This window comes from Arvicola amphibius, chromosome 9, assembly GCF_903992535.2.
Source record: "Arvicola amphibius chromosome 9, mArvAmp1.2, whole genome shotgun sequence".
In the NCBI taxonomy this organism is placed as follows: domain Eukaryota; kingdom Metazoa; phylum Chordata; class Mammalia; order Rodentia; family Cricetidae; genus Arvicola; species Arvicola amphibius.
In genome coordinates, this window is record NC_052055.2 from 74726268 (window position 1) to 74740729 (window position 14462).

At 46.0% G+C, this 14462-nt stretch overlaps 1 protein-coding gene across 1 annotated transcript in view; it reads right to left on the reverse strand.

The window, feature by feature from the left end:
- The window catches only part of Tnfrsf21 (TNF receptor superfamily member 21), a 68339-nt gene that overhangs the window by 21272 nt on the left and 32605 nt on the right, over window positions 1-14462 (reverse strand). Inside the window, exon 4 of the mRNA XM_038342607.1 lies at window positions 1038-1303. Coding sequence (XP_038198535.1) covers window positions 1038-1303 — 266 coding nt within the window. The remainder of the gene's footprint in view (window positions 1-1037; window positions 1304-14462) is intronic.

The window sequence follows — 14462 nt, forward strand, 5'->3', positions numbered from 1 at the left end:
TGCAGAATGACCTTTAACTTCAAGTGGGTTTTATCATGTCTTAATGGCAGAATACGTCCCCAAATTTTAGTCAAAGTCTATTTGAAATATGATCCAATACCAAATTTTCTACTTCCTGCATGGTTTTCAGGGAACTATAGATAACGAAGGGCTGAGTGAAAGGATGATAGTAATTACCATGCTAGAATAACACCAAGAACTCAGGCATCTTATACTCCATAGTTATGCTCTTGTTATTAATGACCATAAAGAAGGTTTGCAAATATGATCAGTGTCAGACAAACTGGATGCAACTTATCTATGATCATTCATCTAACACGTGTCAGAGCCAGGATTTGGATCCAGTGTTTGGTTCCAAAATTAGTGCTCACTGACATCAATAACATACACGCCTGGGATTTCCTCAGGCTTGATGAAGGCAGTTGACTAACCAATGAGGATCAGTCCTGTTACCAATTGCTGTCGGCTATTCCATAAGCAAAGAGGGCCTTTGTAACTAAGCCAGAAAACTCACATGAGTGCGCACACACCCTCTGGAAGAGGAAGGGTTCCCTGTTTGGTTTTGTTCAAAACATGAAATGCAAAATGAGGTTTTAGATTGATTTTAACAAAGAATAGTTCTGGCCACATAGGTTGATTCTAGAACATACTTCCAAAGATAAGGATTCTCAACTCCGCACGAGACACTTGGAAAGCTTTAAAAGCAGGTGATTCACAACAGGTGATGTCCTCCTCAGTACTTTGTTTGACAGGTGTCCAGTGGGGTTCCAAGCATCAAACAATGACAGAAATCCCATGCATATTGTAAACCACAGCCACTGAAGACTTCTGCCCTAAAGAGTAGAGGTGTGCTTGAGTGTGTGTGTGTGTGTGTGTGTGTGTGTGCGCGCGCGCGCATGTGTGTAAGCACTTGGCAAGCACGCTTACCTAAGCACCTAAGATCAGCTGTTTTCCCTTGCAAACATACCTGATGAAGTGTGAAGTTCAAAGACAAACAGATTAGTGGCAAAGCAAACAACCGTACAGGGCTCTATTACCTGCGTGGTATCTTCCATCAGCCCACGAATCTTCTCCACCACGTCATTGCGTCGGTGTTGGCGCAGGGCACTGATTAGCTGGGCGAGGCTGGCCTCGGGGCCACGGATGGTCCAGTGCTGCAGGGCTGCATAAGCTCGCTCATGGTCTGCGGTGTAGCCATTGGAGAAAGCAGCCACCTCCCTCTCGCTGGCATTGCAAAGAAACTGATAGATGTCCTTCCACTGGCTTCCCACCTGGGCTGCTACAAGCTTCAAGATGTCAATACCTATGCCAGGGATGAAAGAAAATAAAAGTAAGCACAGCATGTTTTAGCCGGAAGCTGTCCTGTTGTGCTCTATCATCTCCATCTTCTGTAAGTACTTGGCATGCACAGCCCACCTTGGGACAGCTAGATGACATTATAAGCTTTACTTGGTGTACTTTGTGAGGGAGAGACGTGGATCAGTGGTCCAGCACTTGCCTAGCATGCAGGAGGTGCTATATTAGATTCTTAACAGCACACACACACAGACACATATAGACACACACAGACATACACACACACACAGACATACAGACACACAGACACAGAACCAATAAATAAATAACAAGCCTTTTTAACAACAGGTTAGCTTCCTGAATACACATCAAAAGAAGAGCTGATCTCAGAGGCACAACAAATCCTCCCCCAAGAGTTGCTTTCGAAAGCTGAACCAATCAAGACAACCAATGATTCCTTTGTTACTACTAAATACAACTGCAATGAAAGCAATCAGACCCTCCCTCCAGAATCAAGAAATTCAAAAAAATAGAAACCACAAATGAAGACTTTAGTGTACTTTACACAGCCTTGGCTAAATAGCATGCATATTATATTCTAGGACCATAAAAAACATGTCTTTTATGTCAACTGACCACATACCCCATTGCCCCAGCCCAGTGGAGCCACTGTGTAAGCACATACACTAGGAGGCTGAGAGTTGGTCCAGCAGTGAAAAGCTCATACTGGTCCTGCAGAGGACCCAAGTTCTGGCACCCACAAACACCTGTAACTCCAGCTCCAGGGGATCTTTAACCTTATTCTATCCTCTGAGGCCACTATACCCATGTGCAAGAGAGAGAGAGAGAGAGAGAGAGAGAGAGAGAGAGAGAGAGAGAGAGAGAGAGAAAATAACTTTTCTAAAAGAACATCTAATTTAGTGGGTCATATGAGCACAGGTGTGTAATCCCTGATGAACCAGTTTGAAGACAGCCTAGGATACACAGGGAGACCCTGTCTCAAAAAGAAGCAGAAAAAAGCCCAGTCTATTCTCTCATCTGATCCTACAAGTACTTTCCCGCTCCATTATCCAGTCTTCTACGTTGACCTGCACGGCTGCAATGCAGACAAAGGCCCAAGTGACAGCACAGCACTGGGGGCAGTTATTATCGTCCAGGTTTTATGTTAAGGCATTTAGCTCACGGAACATCTTCAGAAGACATTAACATTCCAATCGCATACTTAGAAGAAGAGAAAAAACATCAGAAGAGTTAGACTATCACCACCCCAGAATTACAAAAGCAGGTGGCTGACACACAGAACGCCCATAGAAGCAAGCACCACTAAATATGTCAGTACAGGCTACCTTCTGAAACAGAGAACATGTTTGAGTAAATAATCAAGGCTGGTTATTCTATAAGGTATCTGTACCCTGCCCCATGGTTTAATATCCACTAGTCCCTCTCATCCAAAGGATACGATCCAGGACTCCCCATAGATGCTTAAAAAACACAGTGTCCAGCCTTGTAATCTGATGTCTCTCCCATCTTAACTGGCGCTTACCACATACAGTGTGATATGTACCTTCCAGTCTGAGGTAAGAGACAACTAGTGTATATTTCTCTTTTCTTCGCGATTGAATAGAGGATCCATCTTTACTGTGTCAGCAGATCAATACCCAGGTATTTCAACCCAAGACAATCATTTCTTAAGAACATCTAACTTAACAAGATGTGACTGAGCATGCCTGCAATCCCAGTACTCGGGAGGCAGAGGTTGGGGTGCAGAGGGTGAAATGGAACATCCTCAATATGGGATTTTTTTCTTAAGTGGAGAACGTCTATGTTTTCACATAATGTAAGAATTTCGTGGTTTCCTTTTTACTTATGAAAAAGGAACTGTGGTCTTATTACTCCTGTACTCCAAGACTACGGCTAAGTGAATTAAAGGTCTTGACTTTTAACCAAGACAGCTAGGCACTACGGGAATTGAGAGAGGGTAGCATATACAGCGTGAACACACTGGGCAGAGGGATACTGAATTGGATGGTAGGAGAATTTACCGTGTTTCTCTGAACAGAAAGCAAGCAGGGATAAATGGAGGATTCTTCTCTGGTCATTATTCTCTCAGTCACTTGTCAGCTCTGTGAACATGTGTGTTGGTCCCTAAATCTGATGGATCTAGGGTGAAATCAAATCTCAGGAGCCACACACTTAGATAATCACCTGGCAGAGCCATCTGTCAGGCAAGGGTGTTTGGAGTCTCTGGCATCTTCTCTCTGCAATTGCAAGTTGGTTTTGCCCAGATTTCTACATGGTGTTTTATGTCAGGAGCGCAGGCGATCCCCAACGCCAGAACTGTTGATGGGATTGATGTCTGAAAAGTGGCTCTTAAGGAGCTAGCACATTCTGGCCAAGAACAAAATAACTACAGAAACCTCTCTGAAACTGGAGGACCTGGCAGTTCCTCGGTGTGAGTTCTTATCCTCCCCACTCAGTTTTATAGAAGTAGACGAGATGGGGGGCTGCGTATACATACAAGCCAGGTCAACCTAAGTTTATAATATAAGACTTCTTTCTGTCTACAAAAAAGAAAGCTACACACACACACACACACACACACACACAAAGGGGGTGGAGGGAGGGGAGCAGAGAAAAATGTATAGCTCAATAAAAACAAAACAAACAACAAAAACAAAAACAAACCAGTGGTACTGGAACACTCCTCTAATCCCAGCACTGGGAGGCAGAGGCAGTTGAAAATCTGAGTTTGAGGGCAGTCTGGTCTACAGAAGGAGTTCCAAGACAGCCAGGGCTACACAGGGAAACCCTTTCTCAAAAACAAACAAACAAACAACAACAACAAACAACAAGCAACAACAACAACAACGATGGACTGTTACAAACTGAGATGCTGATGTCATCGTGGTGAGCCTCAACAGCTGCTTGTTCAGTTTTCCTGGCAGTATTTAGACAGATGTACAGTTTTTGATCTCAAGCAAACAGGGGGGGAGAAGAGAGAGAGAGAGAGAGAGAGAGAGAGAGAGAGAGAGAGAGAGAGAGAGAGAGAGAGAGAGAGAGAGAGAACCTAAAACCTCTGCAGGTAACTTGAAGAAACAAGCCAGCTCTTTGTGGTTAATGTGGTAGGCTCTTCCAAACACCAGAGGCTTGTTAGTCCCTGAATCTTAATTTAGGTCAATTTGACTAAAGCCTACAGTGTCTTACATGGAAACACGGAGCTTTTGCTTATAAGTAGGACCATTGCTTCCATCCTCCGGGTGCCCGTGACAGTGTGGCTTTGGGCAAACCACTAACTGTCAAGTCCATTTCCTCACCCTACAATGGAGAGGCTCACTGTCATCCCTGGGGCTGAGCTGACCAGCATTTCCTATGGAGTTAATCTATTTTAGAAATCACCCACATGATTTTAAATGTTCCATATATTCCGAACATGGAAACTTGAGGTCAATCCATTTCACATCCAAATATATAGTAATTTACATAGTAATACAGAGCATAAAAACCTGAGAATGGTCCCTCACCCAACACTCAGTATTTTTTTAAGCCACAAAAATAAAGAGAAAGGAGATGGGAGATGGTGAAGAAAACAAGAGAAAGGAAAAAAAAAACTGGAGAATGGGCACAATGAGATTTTCCTTAACTCAACTGAACTTCAAACTAAATTTAAAGCCTCCATGTTACACCTTGCCCTCTTCCCTGGAAGATGTTTTCACCATGAAACACGGACTCAACTCCACAGATTCACCTCTCCCAGCCGTGCTCTTTGCCACTGCCATCTCCCATTCCAGAGTTGATAATACAAAGATAGAGTAGACAGTGGCTTCCCCAACAGACAGTAGCCTTCCAACATACAGTCACAAAACCCCAGGGAGAAAAACAGTCAGAACATGTCGCTGGTCTCCCACCCCATCACCACCAGGGATAAGACTTTGGGACCACCTCACAGGTGTCTAAGGACAGCGCCATATTACGCCGCTTCTTGAGCAGACTGCCGTCTGAAATCCGAAGGCAGAGAAGTTTACTAACAAGGAAGTGGATCAATACCAAGGAAACAAAGCTGTCAGACCTGGAACATGCTTTTCCTTAATTAAAAAAAAAAAAAGTGTTGGGAGCTAGGCTTGATGGCCTGCCTGTAATTCCAGCTCTTAGAAGGTGGAGAAATCCCTGGAGCAAGCAGACAGCCAGACTAGAGTTCTGGGCTCGACTGAGAGACCCTGCCTCAGTGGGGAAGGTGAGGAGTGACGGAGGAAGACACCCACATCAGCCTGGGCCTCCACACGCATACACAGACAAGAAAACATCAGGTGCACACGCAAGCGCATCACATATACGGACACGTGCTGAGAAAAAACATTGGGTAAAGAAAAGCAATACAAGAAGAGAGAAAAGCGTCCCACGATAACCAACTTGGGAAGCATGAGAGATGTGCTTACAGGGACCTCAAAGACAGCTACTCGGATGCCATCTCTTTAGTACTTCATCTTTATCTTATTACTCCTACCGAAATGCATTCCCAGCATATAAACATCAAGCACGGAGAGTCACTCTTTATATAAACGAATTCTGTAAGTTTAAAGAGCTGTGGGTACAACACTTAATAAATAAATGGGGCCGGCCTTGTTTAATTCTTTCCGTTTCTTCGCGTTTTTGCTTTTTTTCCCCACGCCACGAGAGGGCGTCGGAAGGCAGGACACTCACCACACAGGTGGCACACGTCCGCTCTGTGAGAGGAGTCGGACCCGGGAATCGAACCTGGGGCCCTTGGGATTTGCAAACGCCACGCTTAACAGGCTGAGCCACCACTCAGCTCTTTTGCTTTGTTTTGTTTTCTTGAGAAAGAGCCTAGTGTGCCCCCAGCTGGTCCTCTACTTCCAATGAGACCGGAGCTGGGGAGTAGGAAAGACGGCTCAGCCATAACAAGAGCACACTGCTCGTGCAGAGGACAGGGGTTTGGTTCTCAGCACTGTGCCAGGCAGCTCACAACCGCCTATAACTCTGGCTCCAGGGTCCCCTACATCCTCTTCTGGCCTCCTTGCCCAAGCACACTCCCTTGCACATCCCCACACACAGACATATACACATATAAAACTTCAAAAATAAAATCTTTAAAAATAAAAAGGCTCAACGTTGCCTTCCACTCCTGCTTGCCCTGTGTCAGCCTCTAAGGACTACAGGTGAGCACCACCACACCTATCTCAAGCCTGCTTTCTTGAAATTTGCATGTGTGTTGAGCAGGTACAGGCATTTTTGATAATTACTCTTAGTAACACCGTTGAAAAGGTATTTACAAAGTGTTTGCAAGGTGTGATGTATTGTATGTCCAGATAATATGTAAGAAACGTGCCGTCTTATGTAAGGGACCTCAGTGCCTTCAGACTTTGGCACATGTAAACAGGTCCTCAGAACAGTCTTCCATAGATACCAAGAGATCACAGTACCTATGACATAAACAGCTCCGAGTCCAGTCTCCCATAAATGTCAAAACACAGGTATGTATGTCATATGTGTGTATGGATAATGGGAGGTCACTGTACACTCGACATCTATGTGTTTGTGGACACCGGGAGACAACTGTAACATGACACATATATGCAAATATGAATGTCTGTTCTGGCTAGTTTTATGTCACCTTGACATAAGCCAGAGTCATTTGGAATGAGGCAACTTTAATTGAGAAAATGCCTCTACCAGATTGGCCTATGCTCAGACCTATGGGACATTTTCTGTGATTGATGTAGGAAGGGCCCACCCCAGTGTGGGCAGTAGCACTCCTGAACAGAGGTCCTGAGTGTTGTAAGAAGGCAGGCTGAACAACCCACGAGGAGAAAGCCAGCAAGCAGCATCCTCTGTTGCTCTACCTGACTGCCTGCCTCCGTATTTCTGCCCTGCTTGAGTTCCTGCCCGATTTCTCTCACTGATGGAGCATGACCTGAGATTCTAAGCTGAGAAAACCCTTTCCTTCCCAAATTCCTCTTGGTGATGCTTTTATGACAGCAATAGAAAAATCTAACTAAGACAACATTGAAAGACCACTGTACTTACGACATATAGATGAATGTAAGCTTTTGAAACACATATTGAAAGCATTTCATATTATCAGCTAGCAATCTTGTATAGAGGGGTGGGACCACTACAAGGCCACTCAACCAATCAGGAGTGCCTTAGCTGTTATGGGGAATGTGAAGCAGTAGAGGAATCAGTCCCTGTAACTCTGTTTGTCATTGAGCATGGCCGTGTGGCGTTGATATGAACACACCCAGGCTAGCCCTGGTATGGACACTCCTTCCTCGACTATTAGTACTTGGACAGTTTGCTCTCAAGCTAGAAATTACTTTGAAATTAAATCTTAACCAAGGCAGAGGGTTCTACAACCTGCACATTGAAAAGCAACAAGATCCTCAATCTACTGAAGGTGCTGGAGTCCTGGAGACTGGCTGACATACGTCTACCTCAAGAAGATGATGGGGTCTTGTTACCTTGACTGGCCTGGAGTTTGCCGTCTTGAATAAGATAGTTTAAACTATCAGCTATCCTCCTGCCTCTGCCTCTCAGGTACTATGCCTGGCTGGCTCTACCTACGGTCAATATTTCTAAAGAGGTTGCTGAGGGAATCAAACATATGAGCTAGAGGCCACATCTTCCAGAACTATCTCGAAAGGTTGGTGGCTTTGTATTCCAGGGGGAAAACCTGAAAATGAAGGGTCCACATAGTGAAAGGTCAGGAAATGACAGTCACAATAAGGTTTCGAACCCCAGCACCATGCCATGGGCAAAGAACAATCTCAACAATGTCTGTCACTATCTCCCTCTTGTTAGGGAGGAAGGCTAGACCAGTATCAAGCGGCCAAGTGGAGGCCGACTGAGAGCTGAGCTGATCTAGGGTTGTGTGCTTATGCACGGAGCAAAAAAGGGCGGCTAATATACCGCTCTGTTCCCTCACTCTGATTATCCGAATACATATGGAAACCAGTCCTTTCCGTGGCTTTTGCCGCAGCACCGTTCATGGGTTTGCTCCCCCTCTTACCGGCATAGAAAAGAATGGTGTGTCTCACAGTCAGTGCCAGTTCAGACTGGATCAAGTACACCACCTATTCTATCTTGAGGTGTTGCTTTTATCTGAGTCTGAACCAAGCCCAAGTCTGATGTAATCCCCAAACCCAATTCGCTGAGCTCTATGCACTGGCTGCAGTGTTAACAATGGATGATTTCTGAGGAACCTTCAACAGAATTCCAGAAAGTCTTTCTCCTCTGCAAAATGTGTCTGACCTGGCTGACGTAAGTGCACACATTAGGGTTTTTTCCCTTATTATTATTCTATTTGTATTTGGATTCTTTGTAGGGAAAATGCGAATTTGTTTTTCACCATCTCAAAAGAGCTTACATTGGAAGACTGTTGGGTAAACTCTTAACAATACACATCGCAATAATAAAATCTTTTCCCCTAAGGCCTAGAGGCAGAACTCACGGCTGGCTGGCCCAGAGTACACAAATACCTCAGATGCCAAACACACACCCAGGGGGTCTAGGGTAGGGGCAGGTCTCTGGCCACTCCTGTACTTGCTAATGAATGCTCAAGGCTGACCCAGTAAGAGGGCTTGCTCCTCCAGCAGTTCTGTGTGTTTCAAAGTCCTCTGCTTGGGGAGTGTGTGTGTGGGGTGGGGGTGGGGGTGGGGGGACAAATAGCCAGGTTAGTAAAGTGCTTGTTCTGCAAAAAATGAGGACGTGATTTTTATCCCCAGAATGCATGGGGGGGGACAAAAAGATGCAGATCCCTGGACTCACCGGCCACACAGCCTAGCCTAGAGGCAAGCCCTAAGCCAATGGGGACTCTCTCAAAAAGCAAGGTAGGAGCCAAGCGTACTGGCACGTGCCTTTAATCCTAGCACTCAGGAGGCAAAGGCAGTCAGATCTCAGTTCAAGGTCTACAGAGAAAGCGCCAGGATAGCCAGGGCTACACAGAGAAAACCTGGTCTCAAAAAACCCGGGAACTTCGGAGGTGCGGGGGTGGGGCACGCAGATGGATGATGTCTGAGGAACAAAATCTGAGGTGTTCTTCTGGTCTCCGCATGCAGAGAAACACACTGTGCGCTCCCCATGTCTCGCAGCACGCGCGCGCGCGCGCGCACACACACACACACACACACACACACACACACGCAAAGTGGAATAAAGTCTAATATTCTAACAGGTTAAATGAACAGAAGAAGCGGAGGTTACCGAGGTTATAGCTTAGACGTAGAGTGCTTGCCTAATGTGGGCAAGCCCTGGGTTCTAGCCCCAGAACTGCAATAAATAAAAAGAGAAGAGGGGGTGAAGGGTAGAACAGGGAAGGAACCTGGGTGTTTTAAACAGGATGGTGCTATCTACAGGGGAATGGCATGCCTGAGAGCACATGTGGCTCAGGGGGTGTGAGGTGGGAGCCGGGTGGAGATCAGCCCAACCATTCCCACCCTGTCTAATGACTGCAGTGGTGGCAGTCCAGGGCTGGACTGGCAGGGCACAGCAACCACTGAAGGGGGAAAAATCTGCTCCCTTCAGTGAGGCCTCCTGGTGTTTACACTTGAAGTCCACTTCCCATAGGAAATCTAGGCTGGCAGACAGGATGACTGTCTGGGATTTTGGGTCAAGGAGTCTCGGGTAAGGAGGGCGTGGCATGCTCCCAGCTGCAGCTTTGTGGGGGTGATGTAGCACCAAGCCACACAGGCAAGTGAGCTGGATCGGCAGGATGCTGCTACCTCTGATACCACAAACAGCCCTGGAGACTGGTCAACCGCTGTCTGCCCTTTTTCTTTTTTTAAGTTTTCCGCTCCAATCAGTTCATGGAAAATGCAGAAACTAGTACAAATTCTAAGAGAAAAAGCTCATCATTAATGATAAACTACAGGTGTTTTACTTCGGAACAAACTGGCTAAGAGAGATGCAGTTCTCTTGACTGAGCATGTTTTAAAATATCAACTATAGGGAGTTGTGGAGCACAGCTCATTGCTAGAATGCTCACCTAGCTAGCATGGGCCAGACCCTTTAATCCTTGGCACCAAGAATAATAATGATAATAATCACCCCCAAAACATAGAAATGTTCGGTGTGGAGTAATAGGTGGAAAACCAGAGTGACACAAGACCTGGCATTGCCACTTTCTAGTTATGTGGAGTTCAGGAGGGTTAGCTCAGAGGTAGAGCACTGGCCTTGAGTTTGGAAATGTAGGTAATGACAGTTGTGGGTGTACGCTTGCTACCCAGCGGTCAGGAGGCTAAGGAAGGAGAATCTTGACCCCAAGGCTAGCCTTGGGCTAGCTAGTGAGTTCAAGGCCATTCTGGACCTACTTAGAGAAGATAAAGCAAGCAATAATTGTGTGTGGTGGGAAATCTTTACCGTGAACTTGTCGGGAACTGGGAGCACCTGGGTGTGTCTGTCTCCAAAGAAGTTTGGCTGAGAAGAGAGACCCACCTGGCAGCCGACCGAATTATCCCAGGCTGAATTAAGACAGAAAAGAAGGAACCGGGCTTTGATCTCTGTGTTCTGGCCGCCTCACACTCCCGCCACAGCGCCCTCTCTGCTATGGTGGACTGTACCCCTCCCTCATGCTGTAAGCTGAATTAAACCTCCTTCCTCACATTGCTTCCATCAGGTATCTAAGTCACAGCAACAAGAAAGGTAGCTAACAGGTCCTTGTACAAGCTTTTAAGATCTATTTTAGGGGCCAGGGAGAGAACTTCGTGGGTAAAGGTGTCTATCATCAAGCCTGATAACCTAGTTTGACCCCTGAGACCTAGAAGGTAGGAGAGAACTAACCTCCGCTAGTTACCCTTTGACCTCACACATGCATGAGACATGCCTGCAACAACAACAACAACACACACACACACACACACACACACACACACTTGCAATGAAATGAAAAGTCCATTTTAGTAGACACAGCCTGTTACAAGGAATGGGAGAGGGCCCGATTGTTTGTTGAATAGTTCAGTTGGTAGAGCATGAGACTCTTAATCTCAGGGTCATGGGTTCATGCCCCACATTGGGCGCCAGATGAAGCCACAAAACAATCCCACACGAGTTAAGAATTATGGATAATAAAAAAGGTTATTTATTTGAGGGGAAAAACTTACAGATCACTGTTCAAAACAACAGCCCTCTCATCGCAAACAGGAAACAGAGAGTCTAGCAGCTGGAACGGGAGCCAGAAGCAAGAGAGAGAGTGCACGGCTCCCACTGCTTTTTAAAGTATAAGAGACCATGCCCCAGTGGGCTATTGGCTGAAGGAGCAGAATGTGCTCCCGCAGCAACAATCTGTAAAGTCTGCACCCCGAAATCACCTTTGGGTCACTATCAGCAAACATTTCAGACCCTGCTTTGAAAACAACTGAAACAGAGAAGCTCTGACTTAGTTCCTAGTTCCTAACCCTTGACAGTTCCTAACCCTTGACAGTTCCTTCACTTCTGAGCACTGCACCCTGCAGGCTTATTAACTCAGATGATGAAATGTTTCCTTCAAGTGCTCTTGAGTTCCGGCTTCCTCTTTCTCCTGATGTGCACACACCTGTCACCCCTCCACTGCGACCTCTGAGAAATACATGCGAAACACAAATATAGTCCCCATGGCCAGACCAGTACTGCCTTGTGAATAAGTTCCACTATTGGACCGAGAAGGAGGAAGAGCCACTTCAGAGGGTGAGCTTCCTTCACAGTCCTTGCCATAGGGCAGTCCTAAAGAGAGAGTCACACTTGGGGACAAAGGAAACAAAGAATGAGGCTGGGGAAAACCACTTGTTTTTGCACACCAGGTAAAGTGGGCCGATGTGATGTTTGTCCTGGCTTAGACAGCGAGCTTGGGGAAGGGGCAGAATGGAAGAAACAACGTTATCTCCAAAATTTCAAGACTAAAGCCATAGCTCAGCTCAGCAGTGGTTTTGAAAATGAACTCTGCATAAATTAAGCCCCCCTTCTTAAGCAACCACTGCTGTCCTAAGCCAACATTACATACTGTTGGGAGCACAGATGTCATGCAAATAAGGTTTGCCACCGAGCCAACTTTGAGTTGGAAGGAATTTGGTTGTGAGTTGGGGCTCTTATTTTTTTCTGAGATAGGATATCACTCTGTAGCCAGGATTGACATGGAACTTAACTATATAGCCATCTGGGGAGAGTCAGCAGGTCTCTAGGCACTCCTGGTCTGGGTGGGACAGGGCATCTATTTCTTTCATCCTCACCTACTGGATGGCTACTACTGACGACCAATGTATGCTTCTTTCCTGCCCGGCCTCTGTGTCCAGTACCCTCAAAGGCAAATGACCTCTCTGCCATTTTACTCAAAAACTGTGAGTGATTTTCTAACCACACTGTTGCCTGTAGCAGTGGGCAAAATCAAGCGGTCGTTCCTTTGACTAGAAAGGCATTGAGCACAGCGTGATATGAAGAGTACTACCCCAGAAGTCAGGGAGCCGAGGCCTCAACTCTCCCCGGACCTTGAGCAAATCACTCCCCTGTGCTCAGTTCCACCGTACATAACATGTGAAAATTAGACTACGGGAGTTCTCCATCTCCCTTCCCCCACTCACCCCTGAGAGCTCATCACTGTTCAATATATGTCTTCCCAAAGCAAAGCAAAGCAAAACAATTTTCGCGTTACCAAGGTCCTGTAAGCCCTCGCCTACTAAGACAATGCCTCAGTCTTAATGTTCAAACACACATAATGAAATGAAAACATCACATGAAAAACAATTAAATAACCGATCTTTTTTTTCAATTCCAATGTTTTGTTTACCTTGGGATTCCTTAGATGCGAAGATGGCTACGAATCTACCCCACAATTCCCCTATTGTCTGAGAATGGGTTAGCACAACACACCTGCCCATGCCTGCTTCCTGTATGACCCAAACAAGCAATTCAGCTGCAGCAGTCTGGCTATTCAGGCTCCCTGCAGGAAAGCAGCTCATCCAATAGGTAACAGTAATTCCCAGAGGAGAGCAAGATGCAGAGCAAAGAGGGAGGAGGGTATAACTAAGACAGAGAACGATCTCCCTCTAGCCTGACATCTCTTGCTTCATTTGTCCCTGAAGAAACCCATGGTTGCCATGACTAAAGATGTCCCCAATGGACATGAGCTTTGCCTGGGCCCCTGGAGGGTCACCTTCTTCAAGGCAAGGCTTTGCCGTGGCCTTTCTGGAAATGACATAACTCACTTCTGGAACTTGGGCTTTCTACCATATACAAGCAATAGTTTTTTCTACCCCAAAGGACCACTTGGACCAGTCTACAGAACTTAGACTCACAGTTGAGAAGAATTGCAAACACTGACTTGGGGTAAACATGCAATTTAAGAATCCTTTTACGAGAGAGACATAATGCTCACAGTAATAGGCCATGGTCAGAATATATACAACTTAAAGAGGCAGGCTAGCCTAAACCTTATTTGTGACTCCTGAGAAGAATTGGAAGGCTTTAGATGCGTCCACCCCAGCCCTGTTCTTTATAGACAGACAGGAGCTGCTGGCCTCTTCTCAGCCAGCGTGAGTGATGAGGAAGACTCCAGATGCCGAGGTCTCCCTCAGCATTCAAGTTCAAAGAAACCAGAAAGCCTCGGTTGGGGCTTCCCCCTCCATTACCACCACTGTGTATGTTGGAGTCCTGGAATTTCGGATTAACACGCTTGAAAAGATCAGCTCCAAACACTAGTTCTGGACTAGCTGTTGAATCTCTCTCAACACCAAAGGATCTTCTATACCCCACAAAGGCACAGAGCCATGGCATGTTCTCTCGGCCCTGCCTGGCCGTGTCTCCTGACACAAGCAGAGCCATTTACTGTCCACTGTATGTCGTCAGCTGCAGGGTAGCCCTTTGTGTTGCAGTGAACCTAAAATCCTTTTTATTCAATTCTAACATACAATGATTTATTATTAAAAAGATACATCTTATCTACCTTTCAGTGGCAACCTCCCATGTGCCCTGGTATGCATTAACATGAATACCAATGCACTGAATGTCCATTTTTATTATTGTTAATTAAATTTATTCATTTAACCCCAGCTGCAACTTTCCCTTCCCCCTCTGTTTCCATTCCCTCCTCCACCTCCCCCATAGGATCCTTCTTCAGCATAGAGTTGGGATTAAGCCTTGCTTTCTCTCTCTGACTAGCCACACACTGCTCCCACACTACAGCAGAT